General features: G+C 39.1%; 1 protein-coding gene across 4 annotated transcripts in view; it reads left to right on the top strand.

The window, feature by feature from the left end:
* Positions 1–15,987, top strand: part of SUSD4 (sushi domain containing 4) — a 72,349-nt gene that overhangs the window by 35,706 nt on the left and 20,656 nt on the right. For all 4 annotated transcript variants that reach the window (XM_066993691.1, XM_066993690.1, XM_066993689.1 and 1 more), the window contains 2 exons: positions 6,047–6,259; positions 14,728–14,907. In XM_066993691.1, coding sequence (XP_066849792.1) covers positions 6,047–6,259; positions 14,728–14,907 — 393 coding nt within the window. The remainder of the gene's footprint in view (positions 1–6,046; positions 6,260–14,727; positions 14,908–15,987) is intronic.

Genomic DNA, 15,987 nt, shown 5'->3' with positions numbered 1-15,987 from the left:
GCAGAGGGGTGGGCACATGGGTTGGGTGTCCTTGTTTGGGGTTGTGAACCCTACTGAGAAGGGGAGCCAGAGAGGTGGTGAGCGTGGCAGGGGACAAGATTTGGGAGCATGGAAGACTTAATAGGAGGGTGCAAGGGCAGGCGGTAATTCGGTTTGGGGTTAGTTGGAGGGAAGGAAGCTTGAGAACACAGGGCTGGGGGAGAAGAGGATACGAAGTGAAATAATAAAAATGGGGTATTGCAAATGAGACAGCCTTTCACCCTTTTCAGGAATTGGTTGTCTCTCTTGGACCTGTTACCCCTTGTGCAGGGCTTGCATATTCATGTTTTTATTGCATACGGACGATTTTGGTGCCCATGAACTGCATTACACAGTGGTTTACCCATTTTTCTGCTCTCACACTCCTGGGTTATGTGAAAAAAAAAAAGAAGCTTAATGGTGTTCTTGATTTTACAGACTAACTTGTGACTTAAGCAAAGTATCCACCCCCAGAGCTCTGCGGTAATTTGAACAGCTCCCTATCTTCAGGTGGCTTGCTATGCTGCCCTGGATAAGGCTCAGCCGAGTGAGAAGGGATATCCAACCACACTGAAGTTGCGAGCGTGTTCTGCAAGGATAGCCAGGGAGGCTGTGATTCACATCTTAAACAGGGCAGAGTTACACGAGGCTGCTCAAGCCTCGGGGAAGCTTAAGCTTTAGTGACCCTTAAGAAATCAAACAGAGTTTAGATTTTAGCAAGCATTTCACTAATGAAATTATGGGTTTATAATTTCATTTTGCTTTCAAGGCTAGATGCTAATCTAAGCACATCCTTCCTTTTCTTGTTACAGTAGTAGGTGGATAGTTCAATTAACATCACTGATGGCAAGGAAGCATAAACAGCCACAGGCACAAAATGCTGTGCCTGTGTGGCTTTCTCATAAACAGGACAGAAACTCTTAAAGGGATGAAAATGATTTTTCCTTTGTATGAGACGAGCAAGCCCTTGGCATGTTTGCACTTGTGGCCCTTCTGCTTTAGTCCTAATATAGCTTTCTACTCAGAGCTGGCCTAAGATAACCCACTTCTGCAGTGTTTACAGACTCCTTATAAAATGTGCATGCAAGCAATCTAGTCCTGCCACAAGCTGTAAAGCCTCCGAGTCCCTCTAGCACCCCTGAGATAGACAGAGTTTGCTGATTTAGGGAGCCCCAATAAGTTGGTGTATGAGGAACCCATCCTATCCTCCCTTGTCATGTCACAGCACAAGACAAATACAGAAAACAGGCTATATCTTGAATATTATTACACGTTATATATCACTTTTCCTTCACAGTGTGTATATAACACATTGAAATGAAAGTGATATCTCTGTTCAGGAGTGAGTGGAGCCATTTCTGAGGTAACAAACATCAGCAGTTTGTCAGTGAACTGCTATATAGCAGCTTTAGAGGCAAAGAATTGCATCAGATCTTGATTAGAAATCACTTCAACAGCAGCATGAATTTACCAGGCATTGTAAGGTATGGAGGTGAGGGGAGGGAAGAGGGAAACAAGGAAAACAAAAGGTGAAATTGAGAAAAAGATGCTGAGAAATGCAGAATGATGGGAAGAGCTGAAGGATTCTTCCTCCTGCTTTTCTTCAGGCACATATAAAATTCAGCTGTGGCTGTGATGATTTCATGTGATCACAGATAAGTTATTTACCCCTGGCCTTTCTGTCCACTTGACTTCTGTTGGCAGTGCTCTTCTAGTGTTGGAAATTGACTGTCTTTGCTGCTCACTTCAGACAGAACAAGCTTCTCACGGACATACAAATATGGTTAAATGTGTCTGTATGGTTCTAGCACGGAGGATAGGAATAGCTCTATTTGTCAACAAACAATTTGCCAGTTTACAGACTTCATAAATTCTGTTTTCCAAAGGAATAGTCTGTTAATGGGGATACTCATGTTGAACCTCTGATCAGAATATTTTATTAAGACTCTGAGCTGTTATAAGTCTGCTGGATGGATTTGCAGTAGGAGTGAAAAAATACGGAAGTATGAAGGGCTGTTATTTTAATTCAGAAGTGAACAGGATTTGGAAAGTTACGTCATTTTGTCAGATAACTGGTTTCTGATATTTCAGGCTTTTTCATTAAGAGATGAGATGAATCATTTTATGTGAGAGAACAGACAATGCAGAATTCCAGTAATACATTCAATTCAAATGGACAGTAATGGTCCATTTTACACCCCAAGGAAAACACTGTTTGTTTTTCAGTCTTCTCATTCATTTGCCATCATTTTTATCTGACTGACTATAGCAAGTAATTTAGGTAAGTAAAAACCCATATAAAATACTTGTGCTTTATCCAGGTAAAGAGCATTGCTGTTTTGTGATGACCTCCTGATGGTCCAGCAGTAGAAATATGGTAAATACCACAACCAAAATACATTCTGTATCAACTACATGTTTTACTGGTGATAATGAGCTTGTGTACTCCTGAGCCTCATCAGAAAGCATTATTGCTCACTATATTTTAATCAATATCCCTTAAAGATGCCATGATACAGAAAGTCTGCTACTTAGATTAAATATTAAGCAATTCAGATTACTGAAGTAATCAGTTCCAGCACTAATTGTGTAGTCTTTAGGGATTTAACACCATATGATAACATCCCATAAAATCATTGCTAGTGATACAGTGTTGATTATGAAGATGGCTGCTGATCTTACTAAATTTTTGCTGTTGTAGATAGCATGAAAATCTACTGCTTTATTTGAGAAGTGTGATGTGTAGTTTTTGTCTTGTAGGTGCTGATAATTCCCTTTTGCCTCTTTGTAACCATGAAGATAGTCCAGGGGACAAAGTAAAATTTCATTCTATTCACCCCAATGACTCATTGATGGGTTTGTAAAGAAATAGAATTCACTGTAATTCTGTTATTTTTTAACTTACTTGATATACTCTTTCCTGCTAGATAACACCTTTCTGCTATAAACAGAAGATTGGCTTTCCCATTTATGTGATTTTTATTTATTTATTATTTATTTATTTTTCCCCAAAGATTTATCTTATAGATCTGGCTGGAAACTTTTTTGGCTGGTTTCTTCAAGTTCTAAAGGTGGCAAAGAAAAGATGTCCAGTCGATGACATAACATCATTCCTGACATTTAAAAGAATAATAAAAAAATCAAACAACAACAACAAAACAACAAAGAAACAACCTCATATCCCTATATCAGAGTTTTAAGCGGCTGCTCTTAAAAATATAACTTTGAAAAGGGAAAGAAACTAAAGATCATGAGAAAAAAAGATGTAATGTACCAAGATGTATTTTATCAGAGACATGCATTCACTCATTTTTTGACAACGTAGGGTTGAGCTTAACAAAATGAGATGATACAGAAATCACTGTCATGTAAAGGACCAACTCTGGTCTCATTAAGGACAACTGGACTGCAGTTCTCATGAATCTTTTAGCATTGTTGTTCTTGAATATTGTACCAGAGGCTTCATATTTAAAATGAAAAGAAAAAAAAATAATGATGGACTTAATTCTCAGCCAAATAAGCTGTTGAAATACTCAGCACACCCTATTGCATGTGCAGGCAGTCTAGCCAGCCATTCCATGAAACTTTTTCCTTTTTCCTTTCTTCAGGAACAAGCAATGGAAATACAGTGATCCCATGCTGACTCCGTGTGTCATATTTTATTCAGTAGCTGAATAACAGCTGACTGCTGGGTTTATAGAAACTAAGGGGTACATCATTTAATTTTTCCATTCATGTTTCAATTCCTTCTTGGGAGTTCCCCTAGGGTATAGCATTGTCTGCTCACAAAGTGTGCTCAAGAAAAAAACAACCTAAGAGATCAACTTACTGCAAAATGATCCCTAGGAGGAATGAAAATCTTTGCTTGTGAAAGGTCACCAGAAAAGTGGCAATAGGGTCACTGAATCAAGCTGCACCAGGGAAAAAATCTCTCTAGCCTTCCATGTTGGATTTTGTGCTGACAGTCCCAAAATCTCTAACTTTGCAATTTGAACTAATGAAAACTGAGGAATAAGTCTGGCTCTTTTTCTCTCTCTCTCTCTCTCTCTTTTTTTTTTTTTTTTTTTTTTTTTTTTTTTTTTTTTACTCTGTAAATTGTATGTGACCTCAGCACCATTCTTTTTGTTTGGTTTGCTTTGGTTTTATTTTTATTGTTGTTGCAGAGGCTTAGTGGGCAGTTTGTGTGCTTTTCCCTGAGGCAGTTAGTAAGAAAAGATCAAGGCAGGTTATAATGTTCTTTGCCTGACTGCAGGTTCTGAGGTTGCCAAAGTAACAGCAATGAACTAAATGTCATGTTATCCCTTGGTTTAATGGAAAATTAATTAAGATCATCACTGACTTTATTGAAAGATGTGAGTTTGGTGCCTGAAGAATAAGAGGCTTCTTTTTAATCTCCAGTAAAAACGGGCAGCACTTCTCTATTATTAAGTATTGTATACAGTGTATAATCCCATGAACATGATGACTGCTTTTCTCCTTGTTCATCATGCTAGCAAACTATAGTCTTGGGCAGTTTGCACGGGAGGTTTTGGTCCATTGGCTGATGAGCAGACGTAAAGTTCAGAGATTTGTTTCATTTGGCTATTGCACTGACCTTTCTTTCCTTCTGATAAACTTCACTGGATGGAAGAGTAAAACCAGATAAAAGCAGATGCTCCTAAAAGAGGGGATGATAGTGACAGCTCTTTAGGTGAAGTGCCCCTGGTATAGAAGCACTGTGGAGGGGCAGAGGCTGAGTGTAGGTGATGGCTGTCTCTGGCATGCAGGCATTCAGACTGGGCTCTGGCCGTCTCAGGTCTCAGGTCACCTCCTGGAAATCACAGCCGGGTGGGGGCAGTTCAGCACAGTGGCCTTGACCCACGTACAAGCAGGTGTGGTATGGAGGGAATCAGGAAAATGCTGTCCCCTCTGGCAACTTCCCTGAGCCATTCACTGGACAGCATGATTTAGTCTCAGGAAACAAATTTATTTTGAAAAATAGTCTACAGTAATATATTCTCCCTGACTGTACCACACTTCATGCTTATCGCCCAGGAAGTAGGTGAGGCTCTTTGATACCACTACCTTAAAATCAAACCATTAATGCCAAAATATGATTTACAAATTTTCCAAGCATCCCTCCTACCAGCATTAACTGCCCCCCTGCTGTTCCTCCTGCAAAGCTGTTTTGCTCTTTCAGTACACAGTATTTGTTCAGTACTGCACTAAACCTTTGTTGCTTTGCAGCATAAAAAAGCTTCAGTTTATACAAATGACATTGAAATGGTTTTGATTAAGTGACAAATAGTCCCGTTTTATGATTGCAACTGTTGGCTTTTTGTATGTTATTTTACAGTTAGTTTTGTGGCTATAAATGGCTTTACAAGCTCCTTTCTGGCATTAATGCAGCAATACAGAACTCCCATAACAGTGTTTTAAGAATTTAGTAGGGTCACCAAGCCCACTTCATAGGGGGAACACATATATATGCAACATCACACTGTCTTTTTTTCCTGTGGTAAATGTCCCAGATAAATCAGAATCTCCCTGTACCTAGCAGTTTGTCTTCTGTTTTAGTTACTGTGTCTTTGGATGACAGTTAGGCTTCATGTCCTTTTCTTTATTTCCTCTTCCTCTCTGCTTCTGATATATTATTATTTTTTCCAGTGACTGTACCAGAACTCCAGAATCCCATAGCCCCCAAGAGTAATTAAAGATACATTACTGAGCAATCCCCTCAGGTAGGTTGGGTCAAGTGCTTTATGTTTTTACAGGTCAGCTATCGAGGAGTGTGGTTGACCTTGCTTCCTCCATAGCTGCCTAACAAGACGGAATTATTTCTGTCATCCAAGTATTTGTGCAGTAGCTGGAGGTTGGCCCTCTCCTGAGTCCGGAGCACCCAGTACCCAAGTAGAGTTGATAGTGGTCATTAATGGAAAATGTGAGGCCCCCATGAAGATTAAAAAACAGATGAAAAAGCCTAGAATGAGTGTTACTATGGCTGCATGAGGAGTGAAATGAACATAGTTTGTATCTTTGTCTGATATAGGGTTTGATGACCTACATGCTTGTGCTGATCCTGGAGCTCCTGAACATGGATACAAGACACCCAGTGGAGGTGTCTTCTTTGAAAGTGTGGTAGTCCGGTTTCATTGCCAAGAAGGATACAGGCTTAATGGTACTTCAAAAAAACTTTGTGTGAGACACTTTAATGGCTCACTGAGCTGGAAACCAAGTGATAAACCTGTGTGCCTACAAGAAGGTAAGTCAGCTTTCTTAAAACAGTTCACCAGTGTCAGTGCTTCTCACTTGTGCATGTACCGTGTCCATGTGTCTTTGCACAAGACATAAAAGACTGGAATCTATTTTATTGGATATTATTTGTTATACACTTTAGTTTCCCATACATCCTGTCTGTCCATTGAGTTTGTACTGTGAGAGGTTTTTTTCTGTGTGTGTGTCCGTGTGTTGAAAGGGACTTAAAAGAATCTTAAAAAAAAAAAAAAAAAAAGATAAATACTTTTAACTAGTTACAAATTGATGCAGACAAAAAAAATATATAACTTCCATTATCAGTAAACTGTTTATAACTATATGTTAAAGCTGTCCACATAATACTGCTTTCTGTAATATCTTACTAGGAAAATATAATTAATTTCCAATGCTATTGCTCCTTTTAATGAGGAGTTTTAAACAATTGTATTTTATGGCATGTGCATGATTCAAGTAAGAACATCAGATATGCATGGAATGCAGAAGTTTAAAGTCATTGGGGAAGTTTACTTTGAGGTAAATCAGACTGCTATGTCATAAAAGAACTTTATTATAGCTTTTTTCTTAAAATTGTATTTGATTTTAAATATTTAGGGCATTAAATTACTTTCTTCTTGGAGGAATTTGATAGAAGCAAGATTAATCTGAATATCATAAATACACATTTTGGCCAAAAACACCCCCAAGCAACATGAACGATTTATTTCACCAAGTATATTAAAGCTATAACTTGTTCTTTAGGTTGACTTATTTTGGTCAATAGATCTATTAAAATCAACAGACATGAAAAGCATTAGTTAAATTAAATGTGTATATTTTAGTATTGTGACACCAGCACAATTCACAGAACTATTTGAAGATGTGAAGTCATTAGCAATGCCTCACTGATTTCAAGGTGGAGCAAGATAAACTCTATTTCAGGAGGCCTTCCATCATTTAAAATAAGATAAATGCGCACAGTTCATCCAAAACTAGTCACTTATGTGGCTCATAAACACACTTACTATATCAGATTATGCATCACTCAATGTGTACAAAAACTGCAAATACTTGTTTATGGTGATAGGTGGGTAAGTATGAGAACCCAGTGACAGGACAGGGGCACGTGAAGGTATGTTCCACAACAGGAGCAAGCAAGGCCTGGGGAGATGAGGCCAAGGGGATACATGGGAAGGGGTCAGCCCTGAACAGTGGTCTGCATGAAAGTGATACATGAAATATTTGAGAGAGTAGCCAGAAATAGCTGGTAAGTGGTCCATGGTCTTTCAGGTAGCTGCTCTGTTGGACAAACAGAGGTCTTGGTAAAATATAGATTTGTGAATGTGTTTGCGGCCACAGGCAACAGAGTCATAAGAGACACAGTCTTGGGCTGTCTTGTAGTGTGCACTGAGATTACAGGTAATTTGTAGAACGTAAAGGCAAGCAGGGCTAATAACACCTGCTCATAAATTGTATGAGAATGTGCTGTCAGCTTTGAGGGTAATTATAAAAAAACAAGCCTAAGGGAGATTGAACAGTACAGTTCCTAACTGATGGTGTAGCTATCTGGGGTAGAACCAGATATGGGATACACATGTCAGTGCATCATTCAGGCAGGACACCTCTTCAATGTGCCTTTGGGGAGTTACAATGCGGTAGTCTTATCAGGAATGTTCCTGGGAACTTTTGGAAAGTATAACAGAAGTATGACCCATCCAAACTTTGCTAGGAGAGGTCATTGACACGGAGATCATGACACCAGTTAAAGAGTTGGATCTACTTTAAAATCAGAAACATAGACAAACAGGTTGGAGAAAATGCTTGGAGGGAAAAGCTAGAGTTTAGGGGAAAGTTGTAGGAGGAAGTCCAAATGACAATTGTGACTGCTGCTCTCAAGAGGGAGCCAGCTGTGCACTGCAAGCACATCCTGTGGTTTATTGCCCTACTTCCAGGACTGAGTGAGTTTCACTTCATTTTCAAAGATGAAATTACATGTGACTTTGAGGAAATTCATAGATCATAGCTGAGAGAAATTACCTTGATAGGAAATCAAGGTAGTAGTAAATCAAGGAAAGTAGGAAATCAAGGTAGTAGGAAATCAAGGGAGTAGTAGTCATTTTATCAGGTGATGCTGGCCAAGAAACTGATACTTAGACTTTGGGCACATACATAGATAGGATGAAATCTTCGCAATTGAGCACTATTCACAGAAGTATTTGAAGATGTGCTATATCCTATGTCAAAACTAGTGCAATACCCTACCAAAATGTGGGCATGAATTACCAGCCTCACTAATAGAACGCATGCCCATTGAAAACTGTGTCCTCGATCCATGTAGCCACAAATATTATCAGGCTGATGAAAGGAGGAAAATGGTATCAAGGCACTAGTACATATGAGCTTGAACACTGTGCCATACCATGGTACAACCCATTAACAAACCACAAAATATAGTGATGGAGTTACTAAAATAGTTTTGAAATAGAACCTGTATCAGCCACTGCAGTTGTTACAGTAAGCATTAACACACTTTATTGAATATTCATTGAGTACGACCCTTGTCCCCCTCAGACCAGTGGAAATCTGTGGAAGAAGATTCGGATCACAATGCCATCAACAGCAAAACTGCCACTAATGTCAGTGTGATCAAAACTTGATTCAGGTGTTTTTTAAAAAGAAAGAAATTGGAAGATGAGAATGTGATGGATGATGTGGCAACAGTTGCTTAAGAGCTAATCATTAATTTGTAGCACAGAACACTTAAAAACAATTGCAAGCCAATGCTCTGATCAAGCAAAGCACTTTAGCTAGAGCATAACTGTAATTATGTGATTAGTTACGTTAAAGTTCTGCGCTCAAAATTAGGCATACACAAAAATACTTATTATTTAGACTGAAGAGGAGCCCCTGATTTAGGAGTTAGTGAAGCAAGTGCATAAGTACGTTCCTGATTAACAGTGCTTCTCTCAGGTATTATTAAAACAATCCTAGGGTTTAACACTGGAAAAAAAAAAAAGATAAAACGATGACAGAATGAATTCTTATTTCCAATGCACAATATGACCACGGATTCAGCAGAAATACTAAGCAAAGGTTCAATGAGACCTAAGCATTTACTGAAGTGCTTTTTAGAGTGACTTTTTTGTGTATTGGGACCAGAATCATGAGGAAGGAGCCTGATGTGGAAGTGGTCAGCACAGGAGTGTGGTACATCTGCAGAGCAGTCAAGGAGGAGTTACAACAGTGTTTAATTCTCAGCTATCTAATGACATGTGTAGAAGTCCTCATTGCAGAAATTCTGTAACAATATAAGAAAAGAAATTTGAAATTTGTAGTAACTATTGGTGAAGTAGGAAGTTAACATTTTAACATTTTTCTTTAGATATCACAGGGTGAAATAAACTTTATATTATATTTTCCCAGTTAAGGCAGAGATTGATTGCCGTGTTTGCTGTGATACACTCTACATGCCTCTTAAGCTATTACAGTACATGTAAATGTCAGATACTGCCATCTGATCTTGAACAGCAAAAACACTCAACATTTTGCAGTTCATTTTAAGTTAATCTCAGGAGTTTGCTAAGGGTAGTTACATGTAATTTTATAGTTTTATGTTATGTGCATATAATTGTCTTTATCTGCTGACTAGAACAGTATCACAAAATAATGCTATTTACAAGAGGAAGAAAAGCAACCCATTTCAGAATGCAATTTATCTTGAAAGTGCTCTTCATTGAATTAACATGATTTTATAGGTCTGTCATTTTTTGTTAAGTGGCAGGAGATTATAAGTGTCAGTACAAGAGTAAAGTTGCATGACTAGGTACCCAATAAATGCACTGTCAGAAATCTGTGTGCTTAGAGTTATGTTCTCATGTTGATCTACAGCCTGTTGTGAATGTAACTTCCATCAATTCTAATGTGGCTATGCACATAAATGCCAAAGTTCTAAGGTAGGAATTTTGTATTTACTGTTTAAAAGGAATATGTCATGTTGTTCACACTTTAATCTAATCTTCTCCCACTGTGATAATGTGGCTGCTGAGACTGTTGCCCTACTTGGAACAAATGCTTCCTCTTTCCTATGAGATTGAATCTAAATTTGCATTCTGTGAGGGGATAGCAACTAAACTAAGAGCTGTACCCTGCTCCCCTGTATGCTTCCACATGCAGACACCTTCGAGATGTCCTCAGTGCCTCATTCTCCCGTTGATAGGGATGATTAACCGGCAGTAAAAGTAGAGGACTAGAGCACGTTTTAGCTACAATTTTTCTGTAGGATATTTAGCACTCATTTCTCTTTGCCTTTGTCCCTGGATCTGTGAGATTGTTTATTAATTTATTTATATATCTCCATCTCTTAACTTTCTTGCCCAGTGTTTTCTGTCAATTCCTAATCCTGGTTACAAACATCCCATGATTCGTGTAACCTGTGCTTAGTGCAAGGGCCACTGCTCTTAGGCAAAGCTGCTGTGCACTGTTGGGATACAAACAAAGACAGTAAGGGGGAGACATTATTTAATATGCACTGAAATACTTTATTTACCATCTGCAGAATGATCATCCTAACACAGTACTGTGCATTTCATACTACTGAAAGGAAAGAGACAATTTGAATTGTAAATGTTTGTTTTCAAGAGGGCAGTGTCCAGACAAGCTGTCTCTGCATTCAATGCGTTCTTCATGACATTCCTTTCATCCTTTCTCCCCATTCCTCTCCATTCCAGCCTGTCAGTATTGGTGCTGGATGTGGTCAAGGCCAATTCAGAGGCCATTCCACAAACACATAGGAGCACTGGATCTCTTTGGATTTGAGTTCACATATGGATGAGTAAGCTAAATGGTGCTAAAGCACAGGCAGGGGCACTGTTCTGCAATTGCACATACTGTTACAGTGTTAGAAATATCCTGATAAGGTTTTGGCCAAAGCCAAGTAGTACTCCCCAAGCGATTCCTATGAGCACCTCCTGGTTTAGCCTGGACCAGGGGCAATTCTGGGAGGGTAAGAATCCACCTGCATAGATTCAAGCCATGCTGAGCCAGCTGGTACCCATGGCTGGTTTGGTTATCTCCATTGCATCCATGTCATGCCTTTCTTCTGGGTTGCCTTTATGCTCTAGGTGCTCTTTTGAGGATGGAAGGTGGTCCTCCTTCCCTGTGGGCTGGACAAAACAGCTCTGAGATGATGCACATAAACTGAAGCATTATGACTGTAACATTTAACAAATTTTACACTTCACACCAAAAAATATCCTCCTGTGACAGGTGGGAACATGGGTCACTGAAGTCAAGAAGTCCTAATGTACAAAGCTGCATCTTCATCTTTACAAGTCTTATGAGGAGTGGCTGAGGGAGCTGGGGTTGTTTGGTCTGGAGAAGAGGAGGCTCAGGGGAGACCCCATTGCTCTCTACAACTACCTGAAAGGAAGGTGTGGGGAGCTGGGGGTCGGCCTCTTCTCACAGGTAACTAGTGATAGGACTGGAGGGAATGGCCTCAAGTTGCACCAGGGGAGGTTCAGGTTGGAAACGAGGAGACATTTCTTCTCAGAAAGAGCATCCAGGCATTGGGACAGGTTGCCCAGGGCAGTGGTGGAGTCACCGTCCCTGGGGGTGTTTAGGGAAAGGTTGGACGTGGTGCTTAGGGACATGGTTTAGTGGGTGACATTGGTGGTAGGGGGATGGTTGGACCAGATGATCTTGGAGGGCTTTTCCAACCTTAATAATTCTGTGATTCTATGATTCTTGAAAGTTAGGCCAAGATGATCATTGCAGCTGGCAAGATACAGGGCCTGACAGCTACACTTACCCAAGGACTGCTGCCTTTGTGCCTCTGGAAGAGAAGAAATGTGTTCTTAACTAGGGTGTGCATTTGGCTGAGACATTTTAATATTCCCACAGTAGATATAAGCAGATCATGTAAAACTCCCAGAAAATAATGTAAGTCATAGCCATTGCTGTTTGATGCTGGTTAAAGACTGTGTACTCCATTAAATTGTTTAGCAGCTTTCATGGATTTGCTGAACAGTATTTAGAATAAAGCAGTTTATTTTCTAGGACAGGACATTTTAAAATTCAGTCACTTATTCTCAGCTTTTCCAAACAGAATTTGTGCCAGCTAATCCAGTTGCTTGCAGAGAGAGGGCAACTGCAATTTATTCCTGGATAAGTGCTAAACAATACAGCTTCAGCCAGCAGGAAACCATTTGCTCACAAGGCATCAGGAAAAAGAGCTGCAATATTGTCCTGTGTTAGTCCTGTGCTTATCTGGGGCTTGTAATAGACCTGTTATCAAAACCATCCAGGACACATCCTGTTCTCCACCAACATCTAACTGATTAAAATAGTTCTATCCATAGCTGTTATTTGGAATAATGAGAACGAAGTCACTGTAATAGATCTTTGTTACAGAATCAATTTCCCCCACTTTGAAAGTGAAATCTCAGGTGTTACTGCAGTGTATATATACGTCTTTTTTTATTTGTGTAGCAACAGAAAGCTGCTGTGCCAAGAGAGTGAGCTGTCCATCGACATTATCTTCTGTTATCCATCTCAGACCTCCTCCAGAGGGGTTACACAGCAGGATCTCCATCCATCTTATCCCAGCCTTGGAGGCACCTAGGGCAGGCTCTGAGGGACAGCATCCAAGGCTTAACATCAGGCATTTCTTATGGGCATCCTCTGCTGTCTCCTCTGCTGATTAACTTGCCAGAGAGAGAAAAAAATGTCCAGTCTTTGAAGGCGATGCCTGCATCCTCAGCCTAGTGCATTTTGTAACTTTCTGGTAAGGTACACGTCCTCCCAGATTTAGGCATTTATAAATGAATACACTATACAACAAGAGAAATGGGGACATTTTTGACTAATAAGTCCAGGCCCTAAACTAAAATTTAGTAGGTACAGTGTATTTTAGAAACCATCCCTAAGTAAAGGTACAATGGAAAACATATTTTAATTGGGGAAGCAACACTCCTCCTCTTAATATTAGTAAAATTTTTGATTGAGCCTCATAACAACAACCTACTTTTTGCCTAAATAAATGAAGACATTATGAAACATATTTGCTCTTGTTAGTTTGCATGTGCTATGCCAAATTACAGTTTATCTTGCTTCAAGTTGTGCTTCTAATCAAACAAACAAGTTGTTGCTATTGCTTTACTTTGTGCATACTCACAATTAACTGCTAAAAACAAATTTAAGTTACCTCTACTTCTTTAGCAAGAATTACAACGAAAATGGCAGAAACTTTCTCTTTTATGCAAGTCTCAAATGACTTCTGAAACTTCTTTTTTTAATAAATATCACATTCCTAAATTAAGATAATTGCCTCTTGTGGTAGAAGCATTCAGAAAAAAAAAATTGTAAAACATGCTTATAATATTTTTATTTCCTTGCTATTATTTGAACCACTGTGGGTCTTGATGCCTGGAAATTTTTATCATTGTCTGTGTCATGGCTTGACTGCAGGCAGACAAACAGATAATTCCGATTATATTTTCCCAATATTTAATCTTTTCCTCTCTTCTGTTTAATCTCACTTTGCATTTATGAGGAAGATGAATCTACAGCAACCTGGAGTATTTCTTCATATCCTCTTGGCATGTCTCTTAGTTGTTCAGTATATTAGCAGAATATTTTTAACTGTGCCTCACCCTTTTCTTCCACTTCCCACAACATCTTCCATTTTTAAGTCATCTGGATTTTATTTTATACTTTGGTGTCTTTGGCACTGGCACATATGCTGAGTTGTAATAGTGTAATGTAATGGATTCACGTAGCACAGACAGGTAAGAGAGCCCATGCCTGTATATCACCAGAGATTTGTACTCATTTCCCTTTTTGAGAGTATTTTGAAAGCACAAGCACTTGAGATGGTGCTGAGTGCCTTAAAAATCACACCCTCTAAAGGCATATGAATTCAAGCACATAAAATTACCTGATTTAAAACAGAATCAATGAGATTAACATGAAAACATTCTCATAATGAACTCTGTGGAATGGAGCTGGGTAATCCCTTATGGCTGTACCTGATTTTCATTCTGTCTCTCCGCTAACAACCATTTTCCCTTTGTTCCTCATGCCATATTTGTATTTTATCTCTTCTTTCATCCTGTCCTTGGTGCTGTCAAAGAGTTTGACTTCATATGGACTGTCATGTAGTCAGACTGTGCAGTGTAATTTACAAACGTGATGAATGGAAAATGGAAAGAGAAAATTAAAAACAGTCTTCCTAAACTCTCTTAATTGTGTTTGTTTGAAAACATCTGGGGGAATGATCCATTATTTTAACACAGTAAACTCTAGTATCATGATATAGACAACTGATGGTTAACTAGGGAAAGTATATATTTACTGAAATGCATTTTGTCCGAATTGTTTAAGCAGAGCACTTACATTAACTGATAACTTTTGCTTAAGAGTTTGATTATTGAATAGCTAGCCATGTTATTTTTAATCAAGTTAATTTCTTTCTTTATGAAGTCACAGATTGCCTTGTTCCACATGTTGAAGATGCAGAGATTCATAACAAGACTTACAGGACTGGAGATAAGTTAATAATCAGCTGTCATGAAGGATTCCAGATCCGTTACCCTGACTTAGACAACATGGTTTCAATTTGTCAAGATGATGGAACTTGGGATAATCTGCCCATTTGCCAAGGTTTAGTACACCAGAACATCCTGTTTTATAGCTCATGCACCTTGTGATAGCTTGCCAATATTTTTTCCTACAGTTGTAAGGATGTCAGTGGTCTTATAAATCCCACTCTACAGAATTTGAATAGCGCTGCTTTTAAGATTTTTTGATTTCTCCTCCCCACTGCTCATGGCAGGAAAGAAGATGACACTTTGTGAACACAACCATACTTAAAGTCTTACTTCAGATATTGTTTTTAATTTGATAGTTTAAAGTCTTACACAGATACATTGCATTTTAAAAATAAATCAAGTTTAAATCAGAATATCAGCAAAAAATCTGATGAGCAGCTGACATGTTTGTAGAAATTAATTTATGGAAACGTTCAAGTTTCTAACTGCAATTTACCTTTGTTTGCCTTGTGCAGTGGGACCAAGTAGAGGAGAGAAGATGCTGGAACCTGTTCATCTCTCTGAGTTTTCAGCAGAATTGTTAGTCAGGTTCACAGTCCATTAAACTGATAGGTATTGACTGAAAACACAGGGTTTGAACAGGAATGATTTTGGCCAGAAAATCCATTCGTAGCTGAACTTGTAGTATTAACAGTTTGAGAACCCAGCTTTGCTTAGACTGTGAGAAGTGCTGGGGTAAGCCATCTTTAGTGAATGAGAGCTAAATAACCCCAGTCTGCTATTATTTCACATTTCTGACATGCCTGTCTAAGTACTTTAACCAATTCAAGTTTGGCCGGCTGAACAGCATCCAAAGATTTTAACTGTCTGTACAAAGGAGAAGACTGGGTTAACATGAACTTTCATTTCTGTGTGACAGTTCCCAATAGGCACTTAAGGACAGTACTGTCACCTGCAGCAGGGAAGCTGAAACACTTCTCGGAAGTGACGGTGGCAGGGTGAGACACAGTTTGGTGTGTCAGCTGAAAGGTGATGAGACTCATGGGTGCCACGCAGAAGTTACAGGAGCTTACTTTTATGTGTGTCCGCAGTTAGGACTGTCAGTCTGGGACACATCCACCTGTGTCCCATGGTCTTGTTTTAGACTGTGGTATGGAGAAATTAAGGCACATTAGTTTTGGGGTATCTTACT

Source organism: Anser cygnoides, chromosome 3 (genome assembly GCF_040182565.1).
Source record: "Anser cygnoides isolate HZ-2024a breed goose chromosome 3, Taihu_goose_T2T_genome, whole genome shotgun sequence".
Classification (NCBI taxonomy): Eukaryota; Metazoa; Chordata; class Aves; order Anseriformes; family Anatidae; genus Anser; species Anser cygnoides.
The sequence above is the reverse complement of the archived record's forward strand: the minus strand, read 5'-3'. Positions and strand labels throughout refer to the sequence as shown.